The sequence below is a fragment of the Morus notabilis genome, unplaced genomic scaffold (genome assembly GCF_000414095.1).
Source record: "Morus notabilis unplaced genomic scaffold, ASM41409v2 Scaffold165, whole genome shotgun sequence".
Taxonomy (NCBI): Eukaryota; Viridiplantae; Streptophyta; class Magnoliopsida; order Rosales; family Moraceae; genus Morus; species Morus notabilis.
Window position 1 is genome coordinate 681,987 of NW_010363979.1, and position 18,847 is coordinate 700,833.

The following is an 18,847-nucleotide window of genomic DNA, read 5'->3' on the forward strand; positions in this document are numbered from 1 at the left end:
TGCTCAAACCGTTGTTTACGTCCAACCAACTCTTTTCGAAACAGTGTCGAAACGCCGCCGCCGCCGGCAATTCCAGGTCTCCTCACGTCATTGTTCTCTTCCTTTTGACCTCCACCTCCTGTATCCCTACCATTTATCCATGAATTCCCTCCTCGCGTCATTGTTCTCTTCGTTTTCGTCAATGCTTCGTCTTCTTGCCTTGGTTAAAACAATCTTTGATGTTCCATGAACCCGTCCATGTCATCTCCTTTCCTTTAAACTCGTTTATAATCTCCCTTGTCTCCACCTTGTTTGATGTTTTAAGGGAATACTGCCACCCCTTCCAAATACTATAGCCAATCTGTTCTTCAAAATCTTCCAACCAACTTTCACTTGGTCTCCCGGTATAAACAAATTTCTTATCACTCCTTGCACTCTCATTATCTTCAAAAACTCACCCCCCTTATTCCTTAGAACTTACGTTAAGAGTGTCGAGTTGTTGCAGAACTTGTGTTTGAAACCCTGTCTCATATCATAAACAGACATCTCCAACATAATCACTTAACCAGAACGCTGCATCAATTGAACAAGTGCGAAGAAATTTCCGACTAAACCTGCTCTCCTCGAACTTGATTAAACCCCCATCTGATCCCAAAGAAATTCTAAAAAATTCGGAACCAAACCTAAATTCTTGATTAAACGATTAATCTTTGATGAACTCATTTTGTAAGACTACGTTTAGAATTCTAAAGAGAAGGAGCCTCTCGCAAGACCATCCAAAGCTACGACAAAGCTAACTCAAACTTCAAATTTAATTATTCATTGGAGCCATAAATTTATTAATTTCATTTGAACTGTAGTAGATAAATTCTCATGCTTCTAACCAGAGGACTAGTTATTTTGGGGGAGGTGGAGGGGAATAAAAGCGCGCGTGCGCGCACGCACACAAATCTGTTAACGCTGAAAACACCAAAAATATGAAGACTAAGCCTCACAACAAACAAAGACAAGCTGATACATTGGACCTGTTGTGCAGCGCACTAGATCTTAACCTAATTTTAGCGTACCATTTTGAAAGGATCAAAACTTCAGTCCATATGAAATAGGCATGGATGAACTTGAATCCACCTTTTACAAAAAAAATACTGTTATATTTCTGCCCCTAGTGGCTAGTGGGACTCTGTAGAGTGAGATGCCATTTCTCGATAAAGAAAGATTAGGTAAAGAGTCTTATCATTTTGTTTTTCCTTTTCTTTTTCTATCACGTAATATATCTTACAAAGAATTACCGAACCTTAAATACAATATACAGTACTTTAGCAAGTCAACTTGGTTTCTGCCATTTACAATCAATATAGGACAATATGAAAATTTGCTTGTCTGACCTGATTTTGAAGACCATTGCAGCAATCAGTGGTTTGCCGACTATTCTGTAATTTCTTGCATCTTCAAGGTCAAATTGGGATGAATTTCCTTCACTATACAAGTATGAAGTTGAACTACTGTGCTAAGCCATTCCCAACTAAGGGGCCGCCATCTTCAACTAATTCGCTAACTGGGTTCTCCTTAGCCCATACAGCTGCATCTTGATATCCAAGCTCAAAAAGCCGGTCAAGAATATAATCTTCTGCTGGCTCAAGGGCCCAATTAAAAAGCTGAATTGTCAGGAAAAAGCAGGTTTGTCAGCTTGTCTTTGAAGAGTGATAGGTTTGTCAGCTTATCTTCGAAAAGTGTCAGTATCACTCGGACAGAGCAAGAAGATTACCTCACGAGGACTGGCCCTATTCTCCGGGTTGCAGTCGGGACTGATCCCAATCCCATCCAATCCCAATCGACTAGCTGGAAAAGCACAAACACGAACCTGCAAAGAGACTAGTTAAAATGTGCAACAATCAGAGTTACTGCTATATTCATTCTTGAACAGAAATCATGAAAATTACTCACACGACAAGATAGTGGTAGCAAAAATAGATTCAAACAATTGCATGCAAAAGAGCACAACTTAAATAAGAAGTATAATAAAGCTATGGCTCTTGTACTATTTTCTTATAATACACCTTAGCCTCTATTCATATAGCTCTATTAATTTATCCTTTTGCAGAGAGGCACTTTTTTATCAAGAAATCCAAATTAAAGATTATTCACGTTCTTTCAACAGGAACATAAAATTTTGCATCTTAAATTACGTCTACTAAAAAAAATGAAAATAAATAGAGCAAAAGTAAAAAAATTAAAATTAAAATAAATAAATAAACTAAAATGTCCACGTGAACTTCACTAACGAATGCATATAAGCAAGGAAAACAACATACAAGCGAATCATCAACTTCACGTTTCACAACGTCAAAATAGAATAGGAATATATTACATCACAAGTTATCGTACTAAAAGCATATCAGGAAAATACCGTCTGTGGAGCAGATGTTGGTGGCATAAACAACGTTAAACCCCCATCAATGCAAAGCTGATTCCGGAAAAACGTTGCTGGTCTTGGTGCAAGATAGCTGCAATGAAGTACACTCTCAGTATTGCAACATATAAAACAACACAACCGCAAGTACTAAAAAATGGAACGGTATAATAAACAATACCCCGGAATGAAGGAAGAAGTGAAAACTGCATTAATTAGATCTTCTTTGGAGTCAAAATTGTCTACCAATAGTCCCCTAGGCCTCCACAGAATCTGAGTAACAGCAACTGCAAAAAGAAGAAACAGCCATAAGCCAGAGCAGCATTAAAGGCATTTTAACATCCACATCTCAGAATAGATGGGGGAAGAGTATGCCAAGTTCCATCGCCGTAAGAAATATGACCATAAGGCACAAATTAAAGATTTCTTTCCATGAAGAACATCTGCCTAATTGTTCTACAAATAAAGGGAAATTATTAAGAAATTCATCGACATATGAAAAGAAAAGTTGGTTGATCTTGACTAACAACAGCCAACCAGAGTTATGTGGCTTGGATAGAAATAAAAATGATATAACATTTCAGCATAAACGAAACTAAAAACAACTGGATACTTGTCTTTTTTTTATAACAATGTTTTTTTTTTCCCCCACATGGAGGAGATTTGGTCGATTAATTTCTTATGTAAAATTTAATTAGGACGGCTTGAATTTCTTGTTCAAATTGGTTATCAGCCATTGACATAGCCGTGACAACTTTAATCATTACTTATGAATTCAACATAATACTCTGAATTTTGGCAGGTTACCAACAAATGCACAAGAGTATACACGTTCAAATGTTGAGAATAATACACTCGAATATATACTTCTGCGCATCCAATGATAAAAGTATGACATTCACATTTTTTAAATCTGTGTATTAATTAAATCTACATAAGTGTGTTTTCGATAATGAATTATTGAAAATAAACTTATTCCTATTATAAAATAGACGTGTACCAGAATTTGTTATTCTCAGTGTTGTCCAACAATTGCGCAATAGGAGGTGTGTTTCACCATGAGGTGCTGGAAGATGGATTCGAGGCTCAAGCCTCATATAGTAAGAAAGAGGTGTACACCTCTCAATTCTAAGGTGGGCTTTGAGGCCTCAATTTATGAGGCATTGACCTCACTTTTTAACTGTTATGTTACTTTGGTCTGAAATTAATAAAAAGCCCCAGCCCAGACTCATTATTTATCCAAAAACAGCCCATAAAACTCAAAATATTAATAATAATAATAATAAATAAATAAATAAAATGCTGCTAAAAAAAACAAAACAAAAACAAAAACAAAAGCTAGATAGGCCTAAATTGTGAATAGGAGAATAATGTTGCTTGTGATCAAAGTGGCAGTGCAATAAGAAAGGAAACCCTAAAATCTGAAGTTATGGAAAATAAGCGGGAGAAAAAAATAAAGAATAATTATCGACTTGAGACTTTTTATTGAGTAATATGACATTTATGACGTCAAGTTATGATTTATGAATTTTCCTTTTAAATTAAATGCCTGAATTTTAATATTTTTTGCAATTATTTTATAGTTTTAATCTGAGGCTTATGCCTCACCTCATAAAGAAAGAACGCCACAATTGCAATTTAAAACCTTGGTTATTCCAACATTGAATTAGCATAATGTTCCGACTGCACTGTTTAAAACAGAGCCACAGAATAGAGTAGAAGACCCACTTACCACGAACGCGACCATTTGATCTACTATGTACATCATCTGGCAAAAACTTGTCTAGGATATCTCGAAGAACAGCCTGTACAGGTGAAGATTGGACAACTTGAGAATGAATATTTTTTAAGAAAATACTTGTTTCCTTAAATGAAGGTTACTTTTCACAGACACAAAACAAAACAAGCAAAGCTGGCGCAAGTCTTTTTTTTTTTTTTTTGGATAAGAAACTAAAAATTTTATTACTGAAGTGAATTTACTGAAGGATGGATGAGGGATCCATCAGAGAAAGAGTACAACAATCTAAACAAAACAAAACGCAGAACAATAACTCAAACATTTAACTCAGAGACAGTCATTTAATTTCATAACCCAATTTGAAATTTCACTAACTATATCATTTTATGAAAGTTGTCTCTATTTCTTGCATGATGAAGATATTAAAAGAACTATACCAGACTATCCACCATGTCAATCAATCACAAGCTTAAATCCATTATAATTATATTGCGTAAGCAGATACAAAATGACGTCCAAATGTGGACTTACACATTTCAATAAGCCCTGCTAAGAAAATTACAATACCAGAATTTTGATGGCTCTAAATTAGCCTCCCATCTGAATTGATGTCACTGGCAATGTGTTTCTAAACTGTAGTTTCCACATTCCACAGGTAAGGGGGAAAATTCTAATTCTAAAAGAAGATGAAGAAGAAGAGCTTTAAGGTACCCTGATTTTACTATTAGCATAAGAAATTGAATACGCGCGCGCGCACTCATCTATAATAATTTACTCAGATACACGCATTCGTATGTTGTATATAATAATTCACCGCACGCATTGGTGTATAATAATTTACAACACCTACATATACACACATGCATAGAAACATATACGTGCTCAATTTAAAAAAATTATCACTTGGCATATTCACGTTACTGGTCAATTTAACATTATGCATATGCATATTATAGACATATTCAAATACACGAAGAAGCAGCATTTCAACATAGAGAGAGAGGAGGAAGAGGAGAACACAATGGTACATATATGTTAGCTACAAGTGTTAGATTCTACAATGCACCATTATATGACAAGCTTCTACAATGGGGTATTTCTGATAACCCGTTTATTTCAGATGACAAGCTTCTACAAGTGTCAGCTAATATTTATCCAGAGTATCTTCAACTAGTCAATGCATACAAAGTACAGGCACCTATAACATGCACCATTATATGGCACGGTTCAAAATTACCAGGAAAACCAGTCGGTGCAAGAAAGACACCTATTCAAATATCAGAAAATATAATTCAATAGCTAAATATTTTGTATCACTCACTGGCAATGATATCAAGGCCAGGGCCCCACATTCATCTAACAAAGACAAGGTCACTTAGTTATTATTATCAATATGGGAAGCTAGTTTGGTTCACTATAGTAGAGAAATACCCCAAGCCGAAATGCGGTCCCTTTGGTCCGGCAATCTTCAGCCAGTACTTTAGTAGCTTTCAAGGCGTCTTCCATGCTGGCTCCAGAAGCAATCGCAGCGCAGACTATGGCACCTGCTGATGAACCAGCTAATGGAGTTGTGTCCTGCATCCAAATAGATATTACAGTTTGAAAACAAAGATAACCAAAATGCTATATTCATCCATTTGATTAACAAGATCACTAAAATTAGCAAAAATGAAAGTACAGAGTTACAGAAAGATGTGTACACAACAATATATTATAAACTCTTTTATAACTTAGACTTGTATTAGTCATATCCAAGAATCACAGCTTTTGGAGTTCTATGATTCACCTCTGAATAATGAGCAGTCCTTTTGGTCCTCTATTCTTTATAAACTGATTGGGGGATGAGGAAATTAGGACAAATTACGGCTATGGTTATGAATCAGTTCTAAGTATCACCAATGAAGGATAGAGAAATAGAAGAATAGCGAAAAAGAGAGTGTAAACATTAGAGAGAAGAATATGAACAATAGAGAGGCAGTATGAATATTCAATAAATCAATATCATTAGTCAAGCCCTTTGTCTGAACTGCAAATTGCAATCACAATCTTCAGACTCATTTATAGAGAAGTAAATAACAAGAAAAGGAAACTAATACAAACAGGAAAGTAACTGAACCAATAGTGAAAAGTACCGAACTATCAGTTAAGCAAACTTACTGAACAAGGTTTGGGATAATTTTTCAAACTCTAATAACCTTGGAATTAGGAAATGAAACTAAATAATATATTTTCCCCATAGTCGATTCTTGTTCCTAATCCGCCAAACCGCTAATTCAACTACTCATCACCACTGCTTATTAGTCGATCACACATTACCGTGAGAGAACAGTGTGCGGGTCTCATTTGTTATCAGAAAATAGGTTGACGATTAAGGTAATCACTAACTAAATACCATAACATTTCCCCGGATTCAATTAGTCCGAAGAACAAAATGCAGTCAAATATTCTACAAAGATCACTCACAAGCATCAAGAAATCACCGGTACATTCTACGACTTAAAATGCCAAAACGCAGTCAAATATGGTTCAGCCATTTCCAACTTTGCACTAGACATGCATTGACTAGAACCACAGATAACACAAACAGGAATGAAAATCAGATATTAATATTATCAGGAAAGCTGCTGAAAGCAGCGAACAAGATTTCGCATACTCAGTAGGCATAGAAAACCTCAAGTGGAACATAAAATGCAAGCCACTTCCGCAAAATTATCACTTTTGCTCTATTGGTGGGTCCCCAAGATTTTCGCTATAGACAAAGAGAATGTGTATTGGGATGGCAAAATGATCCCCTCTTTATCAATAAATAAATAAATAAACAAACAAACAAACAATGCTACAAACTTAACTTGTTTAGACCATCAACTAATGAGGCAATTGTCTCGTTCTATCGGTAAATTCAAGATATTCCTTTACTCATAATATCACAAATCAATTGGTACATCATACCAAAATCCCGTAAGCAACTAGGAATCCCTAATAATATTCAACACCATTGAATAATCAGTAATGCTAAACTACATGAACTAATTTCGTTAAACGCAAGATACAGAAAACAAATAATAACCTTGATATAGCCGTTTTGGATAAGAAACCGAGCGACGCCGAGATGGTAAGGGAAGAGAAGACCGGCGGCGGAGAAGCTGAAGCCGGGGCTGGTGACGACGCGCCGCTGCCGCTCGGCCTCGACGTCTTTCACGCGCTGCTCCCACACCACCTCCGGCTCAATCTCGTCCTCCATTACCTTCCCAATTCTCTCTCTATAATTCCCACCGCCGTCGCCACCATAGTTTTCGAACATGGCGACCGCGTCCGCCGCCGCCTTCTCGCCGTTCGGGCCACGGCTGGGCCTCTTGACGAGCCGCGACGCCAGGCCCAGGAAGAGCTCGCCGGTCGCGATGGCGAATGACTTCTTGGGCGGCGCCGGAGAGGGTGAGGGCTGGTCGGCGCCGGGGCTGGGGCTGGAGGAGAGGGGGGTTACGGTGCTTGGCGGTGTTCGGGAAGGAAGGGTATACCTGCGGGCGAGGTTAGGGTTTGGGGAAGAGAAAGGATGGTGAGGGTGAGGGTGAAGGAGAGAGGAGAGAGAGGGAGGAGCCATTAATGCAGAAGCTGAGGCTCTGTTTGGTTTCATGTTGAACAACATTTTTAACCAACGTTTCCCTCGTTCCCAACCAAACAACTTTTTGTTTGTTTGTATGTTCAGAGTTGTGATTTAAAAAAAAAAAAACTGTTGTACCCTAAATTATTCCCTTTTTTATCGGTCCCTTTGCTAAACAATTTCAAGTGGTTTGAACAAAAATATATTTTTTAAATTAATGTTTGATAAATCTTTTTGATTCTTAAGACCAGTTATTTACGAGTTTAAAATAGAGTATTTTTTTTCTCTTAAAAAATTTAAATTTAAAAAAAATTTCATCAATAAGTTTTCTCATAAATATAAATTTAAAATTAAAATCATTAACTTAAATGCATGTACTAAATGGGTCATCAGTTTAAACTATTAATTTGATATTTTAAACTATAATAATCAAAGACATTTGAGCTTAATCCCCTTATTTTCAAGTGGTTTGAACCATTTTTTCAAAATTTATATAATCTGTTTACAAATTTAAATTTAAAATTAAAATTATTGAGTTAAATGTGTGTATTAAACGGGCTATTAGTTTAAATTATTGATTTAATATTTTAAACTATAAAAATCAAAGACATTTGAGCTTAATCCCCTTATTTTCAAATGGTTTGAACCATTTTTTTCAAACTTTATATATTCCAACCAACAAATTTTAAACCGCCACATTTTGAATCTGTCTATCAAACGGCGTTATGTATAATAGACATTGAGCTTTCAATATTGTAAAATATGCCTTAAATTTTAAAATAAATAACAATTGAATCCAATAGCTAATTACGTTATCAAATTTACTATTCGAGACACGAGATTTATAAGTGACATGGTTTGAAAAGTAATTACCATTTAAACTGTCAATTTGATGATGTTTGTTAGTAATTCTCTTCGATTGCTATTAACCCTAAAATTTTGTTAAAGTTAAAAGTACATGTCCATTATAAGGAAGAAAGTGAAAAAAAAAAAAATTTTAAAAGTGAAGAAAAAAGTTAGACCATCTTCAATGTAAATGTTAATGTTAATTGTATATTTAATATTAAAATGTATGATATGATATATTATTTTCATCTTTACTCAAATACACAATGCTTTTTTTTTTTTTTTTTGCTCTGAACAATGGTATTCGAAATGTTAAATCTACATTTTCCTATTATTATTATTATTAAGCTTTAAAAATTATAGAAGTAAATTTTTATTATTAAAATAATTAGAAAAAATAAAAGTTGCAATGATTACATGAAAAAGTAAATATTTCAACTAATAGAAATTAAATGTCAAATTTCTCATATGCTATACTTAGTGAGAAATTTGACACAAAGTATAACATATAGAAAATTTGGCACAACAAATAACATTGCATTGCAGAGTATTTTTTTACTCTCAAATGTTAAATTTACAATTGATACATTAATTATAACATTGCATGAAAGATACTCTTAGCTCCGATTGAGGTGGATAGCTTGAAATTTAAGCACTTTTTAAGAATTATTTTTTAACTCTAAAATTTATGAAATTTTTTGATAATTGACCCTTAAAATTAGAGTTTTGTTACGGAACTTTTAATTTACGTGTTTAGTAAATTGATCTCAACTTTTAAAATATTGTCTGTTTACCCTTAGATTTTGAAATTAGTTATAATGTTAGTCAAATTGAAAATGAAGTTAAAATGTTAGACAGTTTCTTCCACATAAACATATAGTCAGACTAATTTTGATCCTTTTACATTGAATTGGTTCTCTAATGGTTTTGGGAGAAAACTTGAGAGTTCCTTAATTTTAAAAATTTTTGTGTTCATGATGTGCATATCGTGGTCAATATGATGCCAAAAGACTATAATTAGTCCCACTAAACGTTTACGTAAAAAAAATTGTTTAAAATTTTAACTTTATTTTTAATTTGACTAACATTGTAATGAATTTTAAATTTTAATAGACAAATTGCCAAAAGTAAAAGTTGAGGAACTAATTTGTCAAACTGGTAAAGTTGATAGAATGTCTGTAAAAAAAGTTTAAAATTAATGTAAAATCAATATTGCTCAAGTGTGTTTTTAATTTATTTAAGTTGATTTGTTCTAATAAAAGAGTCATAATAAGTAAGAAGTTAATAATAACAATAATGAAACTAATATAAAAGGGTATTTTTGTATTTTTTTTCAATTACTCTTACACCAAGAGCAAGATACATCATTTGTGTCATAGTTTTTTATGCTAGTTTTCATTATTGTCATAGTTGGAACACAACTCTCTACTTCAATCTTTTTCTGGACGTTTAAAAAGGAAATTCGTGCCATGATTCGAATCATGGTTTGTGGCTCGCTACAGTATTTTTTCTCACAAAAAATACACGTAAAATGAGAATAATTCTGAATCATAGTTCTAAATCCATGAACCAAATGTCCTCGACTTTTATTATTTTTAAGAGAAAAGATTATAGGGATAAGGATAACCTACCCAAATAAATCTTTGATACTGTTGAAACGTTTGATTTATGGATTCATAATTATTCTCAATTTACGTGTGTTTTTTGTGAGAGAAAATACTCTAATAAATTATAAATCATTATTCAAATCAGGGTACGAATCCACCAAGATAAATCACTTGCAAAGTCTACCCGTTCATCATTTCACCGACAAAACTGCTTTATACGTGAATCCAAATCTGACCCTTCCCAATTCCCATATTAAGCCAAGTACATTCTAGAGGAAGAAAGACAAAAACGTAAAAGGACACCATTGTGATAATATCATAATACTCGTTACAAGTTACAACATCACAATACAAGTATCCCACCAAAAAAAATAATCCAATATTATTAACTTATTTGATGACATGTATGTAAATAATACAAGTAAAAGGTCATTAATATATATTGGTAGCTAGGCCACTAATGTGAAAATTCCTAACTTCCAAGTACCACTAGCATTCTATTATGAGTTGATAAAACAATTTGATTGGACCTTCTTCTTGGTAAAACTTGTAGTCGCACTTTTTTTTTTCCTTTTTTGGGCCAAAATTGTAGTACATTTATCAAAATTCAATGCGTTAGGGGTAATCTTTAAATAAAAATAAAAATCTTTTTACATTTTCACATTTAATACAAGAAAAATGTGAATCTTATAGGATTCACTTTCCCTTAATATGGGATAATCTCAACACCACGTTATTCAAATTCCCAAGAATTTTAGAGACCAATAAGCAAATCACCCCAATATTCCAACCCACCACCCCAAATCTCGACCATTACTTACCCCTGTCGCAACCCACTGTCACAGCCCGCTGTCGCCGTCGTCGCCACCGCAGTCACAGGCCCATTGTCGCACCCCACCCCACCGTCAAAGCTCAACCACCGTTCTCCGTCGCTACTCCACGGTGACCGCAGCCTTGCATCACCGCCAATCTCATCTCCATCAGCGGCCGCCAAGTCTCCTCATCGGAAAGCTGCGCAGCCACTTCCCTCAACGTCCCTGTAGCCGCGTCGTTACTCCTTCCCCTGTGAAGCCATCACCTCCATCCGCCTCCCGTGACCGCCGCACTATCCACGCCTTGCAAACTCCAAGCCTAGCACCGATCTGGAAGGAGAGAGAGAGAGATCGAGAAGAATATGGGAGAGATTGAGAGGGACGAGAGATCTACACACGAGAAACTGAGAAAGAAAGAATATTTTGTTTTGGGTTTTTGTTTTTTTCATTTTTTTCTTTTGTTATTATTTTTACTCGTAATTAATTTTTTAAAAGTTTATTTTTTTATATTTTTATAATAATTATAAAAAGATCCGATAAGATTTAATAATAATTTTTCTTGTAATATCTATATCAAGGAAAATATTTAATAAGAGTATTAATCTAGTGTTATTAAAATGATAGTTACGATTTATGTTTCAAAAATTTTAAAATTATTCCTTTCAAAAAATTTAAAAACTATTACTTTTATAAAAACGATTACATTATTGTACACAACTAAATATAAGAAAGTGAATTCTGAGAATCAATAGAAAAATTTCTATGTATAACTAAGCATGATCATGCATGATTCTTAAAAATTAATATTATTCTCGATCATTTTTCTAATAATATAATTTTTACTGATTACCGTATATCAAATACCCCCTAAAACATTTGATGGGAGGGAAATCTTAAAATGCAGCTATTTGAACCAGTCAGACAGGAACTCGGTAAGATGGATCAATCATTTTCAAGACGAACACGTTTCCTTTGTCACCTCTTGACACGCTGCAAACAAAACAAGAAATATCACACTTCTCATTAGCTCTTTTGAAGTTCACTAAAAAGTAGAAAAACGAAATAAATTATATTAAAAAAAAAATAACTAACCCCTACAACGTGAAAAAAAGTACATCTGTTCCTTGTTAGATGAGAAAAAATTTAACTTTATATAAAAGCTTTTTATTATAGTAAAAAAATAAATGTTATTATTTCTGAGAATTTTTTATTACAGCAAAATTTGAATCGGTGAAATAAATAAGTACTTAATTATTTAAATATAAAGTTTCAAGAAATCAACTTACCGTAATTCTTCATCCAAATATGTAATTTCTAATTCTCCCCGAGCTCTTCCAGGCGCCTTAATAGTTATCTGAATACAATGATTTTGTAAATCATAAGCATTTGATTAATGGGACACATTATTTAAGTTTTCAAAGTAAAATAAGCTAATAATTCCCCTTCTAGACTTAATTTATGAGGATTAGTTTAGTATTGAACTAAATGGCACCAATTTAGTATTAGTAAGTAAAAAACAAATCATACTTCTTTTAATGTTTGACATTTTTTAGCTGAGGGAAAAACAGATGTGTGAAAATATGTTCAGACACAACAAGAAGAATGAGAATACTTACCAGACCACCAATTTTGAAAACATCAAACTTCACAGCCACTTTTCTTGCATTCAAGGGTGTTAAATTAGCTGTAACCTATAAAACATTGACACAAATGTCGAATAAAGAAGAGGTCAGGCCAGTAGTTAAGGCTTTGTTCATTTTACCGATTCGAGTTTTTTTACAGTAAAAAATTTTCAGAAACAGTCACATTTTATTTTTTTGCTACAATAAAAAGCTCTCACATAAAGTCACATCTCAACTCGAATTAAAAACTCGAATCAGCGAACTAAACAAGCTCTAAAACTATTAAGCGTGGAATATTAAGCAGAGAACAAATTATGGTTGGTAGTTGGTACTAGTCTGATACCATATTAGCCTTATGAGAGTGATCTAAGGTTTTACAGTGAATTTCACTATCTTTTGAAGTCAAGTTTGAGAACAAATTAGAACAGTGATATTGAAAATTTGCCCATGGTTGGCTCTGATTTTAGGATGAGAAATAAAGAGAGGGCAGAGACGTTTTGTCTTCAGTTTTTAGAAGTTGCATGTGTTCTACCACCTTTTTTCTTTTAAGGGAAAATTTCATTCCGGAATTAACAAATTGATAATAATAGTCATAAATGACCACGATTTACAAGAGAATTCGACCCTAAATATATATTGAATCCATCAGTTATGACGGATGAAGCACAGGTGTTATAGAGCCAATTTTAAGTGAATTCATCATAGTGCTAAGGCAGGTGTTGTTGATGAACAATATTTGTGTTAGATGAACAGTAAAATTTTGTCATGAGACTATAAATTAATGACCCGTTTAGTTCGCTAATTCGAATTTTTAATTCGAGTTGAGATGTGATTTTATATAAGAGTTTTTTATTGTAACAAAAAAAATTAGATGTGACTATTTCTGAGAGCTTTTTACTGTAATAAAATTTAAATTTTAAACGCGAATGATGAAATAAACTATTGTCTGTCTGTTTATCTTGCCCACATTGAGCCCATTAGAGAACTCATAAAAAAATAAACAAGACAAATACGCATAAAAAAAAAAAAAAAAACCTACTCCTAAAAAGGAAGGTCCAAAAATGAGAAGTAAAAGAACAATTTCAGTCTTACCTGATTGAAGAACGGAAAAGATTCCATATTTTGGGCCCTAAGTGTGTCCACATTGATAGCTTGGAAGTTAGTTCTGGATCTCAAAAATTTGGGTCTCTGCCACGATAATATGACATAAATGTAAAGATTTTTTTTTTAAAAAAATATTCAGCATTTTGTTCTAGTGCCAAGAATCAAATGGGTCTTACCGTTTTTAAATATTCAGCATTTTGTTCTAGTGCCAAGAATCAAATGGGTCTTACCGTCAAGTCAAGTTGAGATCTGTTATTCTATTTTCCTATCTCATTGGCCGTCCCCTAATACCGTTTTGATTAAGAGGACATCCGTATTATAATAACACATATAAGTCACCTATATTTAAGGCCTCATTTACTTCGCGGATTTGAGTTTTCAATTCGAACTGAAATGTGACATTTTCTGAAAGCTTTTCACTGTAGCAGAAAAAGTTAGATGTGATATTTTCTGAGAGTTTTTTTACTGTAAAAATTTAAAACTGAAAACTCGAATCAGTGAAATGAACGAGGCCTTAACTTATATAATTATGACAAGTAGCCAACTATTTACAGGAAAGGGTAGGAAATAATTCGTACTGCTAATAAGTTTTCAACCAAAGTATAAAACTAGATGACCTCTAAAGGAACTAACCGGTTAAGTGAAAAAGAACATAAAGTTAGGATTTTGATTTACCTCAATTTGCAAAATTGATCTTGAAGTGGTGTATATGAGCTCCCATTTCCCGTTCAGTAAATCGGATTTAAGTGGTTCCTTTATTGGATTAACTGCTTCAAGTTTGCGTGCAATCTATTTAGAAATAAGTCCAAGAATCAACTACAAAATATGCATATAGACAGAACATAATCGATACCAATATTAGCTCACATCTTCCAAGATATCTAAAAACAGAAGATAATTATGAGGCATTAAAATGGCATAAGATTTCTGACCTCTGAAACAACTATGGAGGTATTTTGGGCCATTTGACATTATTTTTAGAGGTTGTTTTTAACTGTTTTTTTAAGAAGTTACAGCATGTCAGGGTATTTAATAAAACATACTTTTGATCAGCAGCTTCTAATACAATAGAATTTGAGAAGCAGGTCACGAGTTGCTTTTACACAGCAGCTTCTGCTGTCATTGTCTAAATTTACTAAAATAACCCTAATAATAAAATTAATTTCCAATCTACTCATTATTTCTTGATATTCCATATCAAATTGAAGAATGTATTTTATTTTAAATGTTTAGTTGAAAATTAAAAATCTTTAACAAATATCCTATGCTAATTTTTAATAATAAAAAATAATATATTATAATTATCAAAATGCTTAAATGATATATTATAATTAATAAAAATAATATATTATTAAGAAGACATGCTAGATGTGATCACTATTTTGAGAGGATTAAGGATACCACAATCAATATTGAGTAGAAAAATAGAAATAAAACTAATTATAAGTACGTTCTTAAAGTATGCCTATTTCAGTTATTATACATCTTTACATAATTTTGTACATAGTTTATCAAACACCTACATTTCTACTTTTGGTATTCACAACAAATTTTAAAAAAAAAAAATTTACCAAACACTTATATGCTTATGATCATAACAACTTTTGACTAAAAGCACAACAACAATAAAAATTTTCAAAATGCCAAACTGGCCCTTACTAACACTTGATATGAAGGAACATAAGAATCTCAGAGTTCACCAAGTTTGTGCAAGACGCATAAACCTGACTTCTTTGCCCTATACAATCAAAGTCAAGCTTGTGAAACTAATTGCACGCCCATCAAATTGTACCACTAGAATGGTATAAATCTTATCACTTTATTTCCAAGTACAATGACAATAGATTGCTCAATGCTCTGTCCAATGGTGTTAGAACACAATGTAACCAAGGACTCCCATTTCCAAGTCAATTCACCTAAATGGGATGGAGCTAGAAAAATAAGTGACAAGGGCAGATATAAAATTTCAGAGTTTAAGAGAGAGCAGACTATATAATTTCATATTTTTTTAGGTGGGAAAATTAAAAATTTCAACAAAATATACATATAAAATTAAGAGGAATTAAAATCACGTGGGGCGGTCGCCTACCCACAATAAAGCGTGTTAAGTTGCGGAGCCTAATTAATAATCGCGACGATTTCTTGTCTTACGCAAAGGATTCCGCGAATTGCATTTCGTGGTAAGGCCACCCGTGAGGGTTGGGAGGAGGGCAGGATGCTCCCTTCTCCCACCCCTCTCCGCTTCCCACCCCCTCCCAAGGGTACAAGAGCAGAGCTCTCGATCTAAGTGGACGTTTGGTTTATAGATTCAAAATCATGATTCAGAACTTTTTTTTTTGAGAGAGAAATACTGTAGAGAACCATGAATCATAATTCAAAATCAAAGACGAATACAGGAAACAAACATCCCCTAAAATTTTATCAAGAATGGTTTAGAAATTTCACACTTGTAAAATTCAATTGTCCTAGTGTTTATTATAAAAGGAGCTCCGTTTTTGGGAGTTTATTAGAGATGTAGAGAAAATCATAGAGAGTTGAGAGGCGTGCAATTTTCTCTAGTAACTTCTTCTTTATCATAGTGAAAAATCGAACCTATATAAATTCTGTGTGTCGATTTTCACTTGATTTATTTTTCCACGTTTTATTACTGTCGGTTAGGTAGAATTAGGGCGGCTAATTCTTAACAAGGCGTTGGCTCCTCCCCCGCACCTAATCACTTCTTAGTCCTCAGACACACCGTACATTCCAAAATTTTGTCAATTCAAGACTCAAATTCAGATTCAGGTAGAGGAAAAAAAGAACCCAGAAATCAAAATTGAAAAGAAACGGGCAGTGCAAGTAGGAAAAGTGGAACAAATAAAAAGCTCAACCTGATCAACTTCCCATTACAGTACTAATCTTATAAAGCATACCAACAAACAGACACTACAGTACATTTCATCAACCAGATCAACTGAAAAAAACCAACCAACCAACCTGATCAACCGTCTGCTGGTCTTCGGGGGTGGCGTCAGCGCCGCGATCAAGCGGAGCAATGGCGTCGAGAAGCTCCTCCTTGAGAGCGGTGGCGTCTTTGCCTTTTTTGCTCAAAAAGGAAGAGAAGAAGGAGACGCAGAGTCTCCATTGCTTCTCAGTAGTACGAGTGGTTATTGACGTTTGGAGGATCAGGGGAGTGGTGGGTTTTGTTGGGAAATGAAATGGAATTACAGGGTGGGGGTGAGATTTTGGAGAGGAAAATGAAGAGGAATGGACGGTGGTGAAAGCTAGCGGAGAGGAAGAAGATAAGGCCATTGTTATGATTATGGACCCTTTTGCTGTTATGTTACTCAACACTTGTTGGTTGGTTGGGATACCAGTTGATGCCACGAGAAGTATTATTTCTTTATTTAGGTATTGTTTATTTTACTGATTTAAATTTAAAATTTAAAATTTATTACGGTAAAATTTTTTTAAAAATAATCACATTTAACTTTTTTACTATAATAAAAAATTCTCACATAAAGTCACATCTAAAGGACCCTTAATTATTAATTAAGAAGATTTTCTATTATATCTAGTGTACAAGTATGTTATAAATTCGACGGACAAAAACTAAGCCTACCGGTAAGAATATCAATGGATGCCACGCTCCGCCCCTAATAGGGCGGTTCTGACAAACATATATTGGTTTGCGGGACAGTGCGGGTCAAGATCCATAAAGTTGCGGTGTGGGTACGGTTCGGGACGGGTCGAACCAAACTCGCCTCATTATATTTTTAAGAAAATTATATTTTGACCTCAAATTTTTGACAAAATTATATTTTGACTCCAAAACTTTTTAAAAAATTACATTTTGACTTAAATTCTTTAAAACTTTTATTTTGAGCCCAAAACTTTAAAAAAATTATATTTTGACCTCAAAATTTTTAAAAAATTACATTTTGACCTCAAAATCATTAAAATTTTACATTTTGACCCATTATACAATATGTTATGACACCAAATACCGTATTGTACCATGATAAAACAACACAATGTAATACAATATAAGCTACCAAACATTACCTTACTGTTTGTTTGAGGATTACAAAGAATGGCAAAGAGGGTCCTGAAATGTGAGCCCTATTTTTTCTTCTTTTTATGTCAATCTAGTGGTTTTATTTCTTTGGCCGACACTTTTTTTTTCAGTTATTATCAGTTCGTTTATGGGCATTAGTTAATTTGCAAGTTTTGTTTCTAGGCTTTTTTTTTTTTAATTTCTACCGATGCTCTTTGAAATCTAGTCTTTAATTTCTTTTTTTATTTTTTTCCTTATAGAAATGAAATTTACTAGTCTTGGTCCCAACAACAAAATGTCAAGTTATCCTTCCTTATTCCCCACAAAAAAAAGCGGGTCGTGGGCACCACCCTGCCTGTAGCCCCGCTGGTTATTGACCCACACCGCACTGCCCTGCTAAGCAATGTGGGTCATTGCAAGGCGGGTCTAAGCGCAATGCGATGTGGGTCAGCTAAAATCCTACCCCGCCCCGCCCTGCCCCATTGACAACCCTACTTACTGATATGTTGGCATACCAAAAAAGATCCCTATTAATTAATAAATAACTTTAGCAAAATAAATAAATAAATAAAAATTATTAGAAAATAATTTAAATTCTTAAAGATCCCTATTTTTTTTTCTTTTTGAAATAGTCATTGTGTTGAAAGTAGTACTAGATTAAGTTGTCCTTAAATTAAAAAAAAAATGCCAACATTACTTAAATGTTTTTGTTTTTGAAAGTTATTTTTAGTCCATCTATTAAATAAATGAATAGAAAATGTTAATATTTAAATTTGTGCAAAACTTAGTCCATAAACTAATGAAATAGAGTTCTGCTATTAGGCACCGGATTTTACTGGCTCCGCACAACTCTGCAATGCATGTGTACAAAAGATAAAAAGTGGCTTAAGTTTCAAGTGGACCCATACTTATTTAATTGGAAAAAAGTAAAATTGCTTCTTTAATTGCTTTACACGTATGTGGAGTGTACTCTGGAGTTGGGAAAATGAGAACCGATTAGTGTTTTCTAATGAAATATGCCGGGAATAATACCTAAAACACTGATAAGTGCACGAATTTACACTTTTAATGTTCATAATTGTCAAATTATTTTAT

General features: G+C 33.7%; 2 protein-coding genes across 3 annotated transcripts; both read right to left on the reverse strand.

The window, feature by feature from the left end:
- Nucleotides 1-1,147: 1,147 nt before the first annotated feature.
- LOC21406936 (patatin-like phospholipase domain-containing protein 4) lies at nucleotides 1,148-7,793 on the reverse strand. Of its 2 annotated transcripts, none has more exons than XM_010105584.2 (7): nucleotides 7,195-7,793; nucleotides 5,559-5,702; nucleotides 4,122-4,194; nucleotides 2,571-2,676; nucleotides 2,387-2,483; nucleotides 1,745-1,840; nucleotides 1,148-1,634 (listed from the first exon to the last, which is right to left on the reverse strand). In XM_010105584.2, exons 1-7 carry the CDS (start codon nucleotides 7,768-7,770, stop codon nucleotides 1,479-1,481), a joined length of 1,248 nt encoding a protein of 415 aa, XP_010103886.1. In that variant the 5' UTR covers nucleotides 7,771-7,793; the 3' UTR covers nucleotides 1,148-1,478. The 2 variants fall into 2 exon arrangements, with proteins under 2 accessions (XP_010103886.1, XP_024026172.1); XM_024170404.1 differs by having other exon boundaries at nucleotides 1,745-1,851.
- A 3,973-nt stretch (nucleotides 7,794-11,766) lies between these two features.
- On the reverse strand, nucleotides 11,767-17,056 carry LOC21406937 (probable plastid-lipid-associated protein 4, chloroplastic). Its single transcript, XM_024170412.1, has 6 exons — nucleotides 16,693-17,056; nucleotides 14,392-14,505; nucleotides 13,705-13,800; nucleotides 12,607-12,681; nucleotides 12,277-12,344; nucleotides 11,767-11,980 (listed from the first exon to the last, which is right to left on the reverse strand). The coding sequence occupies exons 1-6, from the start codon at nucleotides 17,005-17,007 to the stop codon at nucleotides 11,908-11,910; spliced, it is 741 nt and encodes a 246-aa protein (XP_024026180.1). The 5' UTR covers nucleotides 17,008-17,056; the 3' UTR covers nucleotides 11,767-11,907.
- Between the last annotated feature and the right edge of the window lie 1,791 nt (nucleotides 17,057-18,847).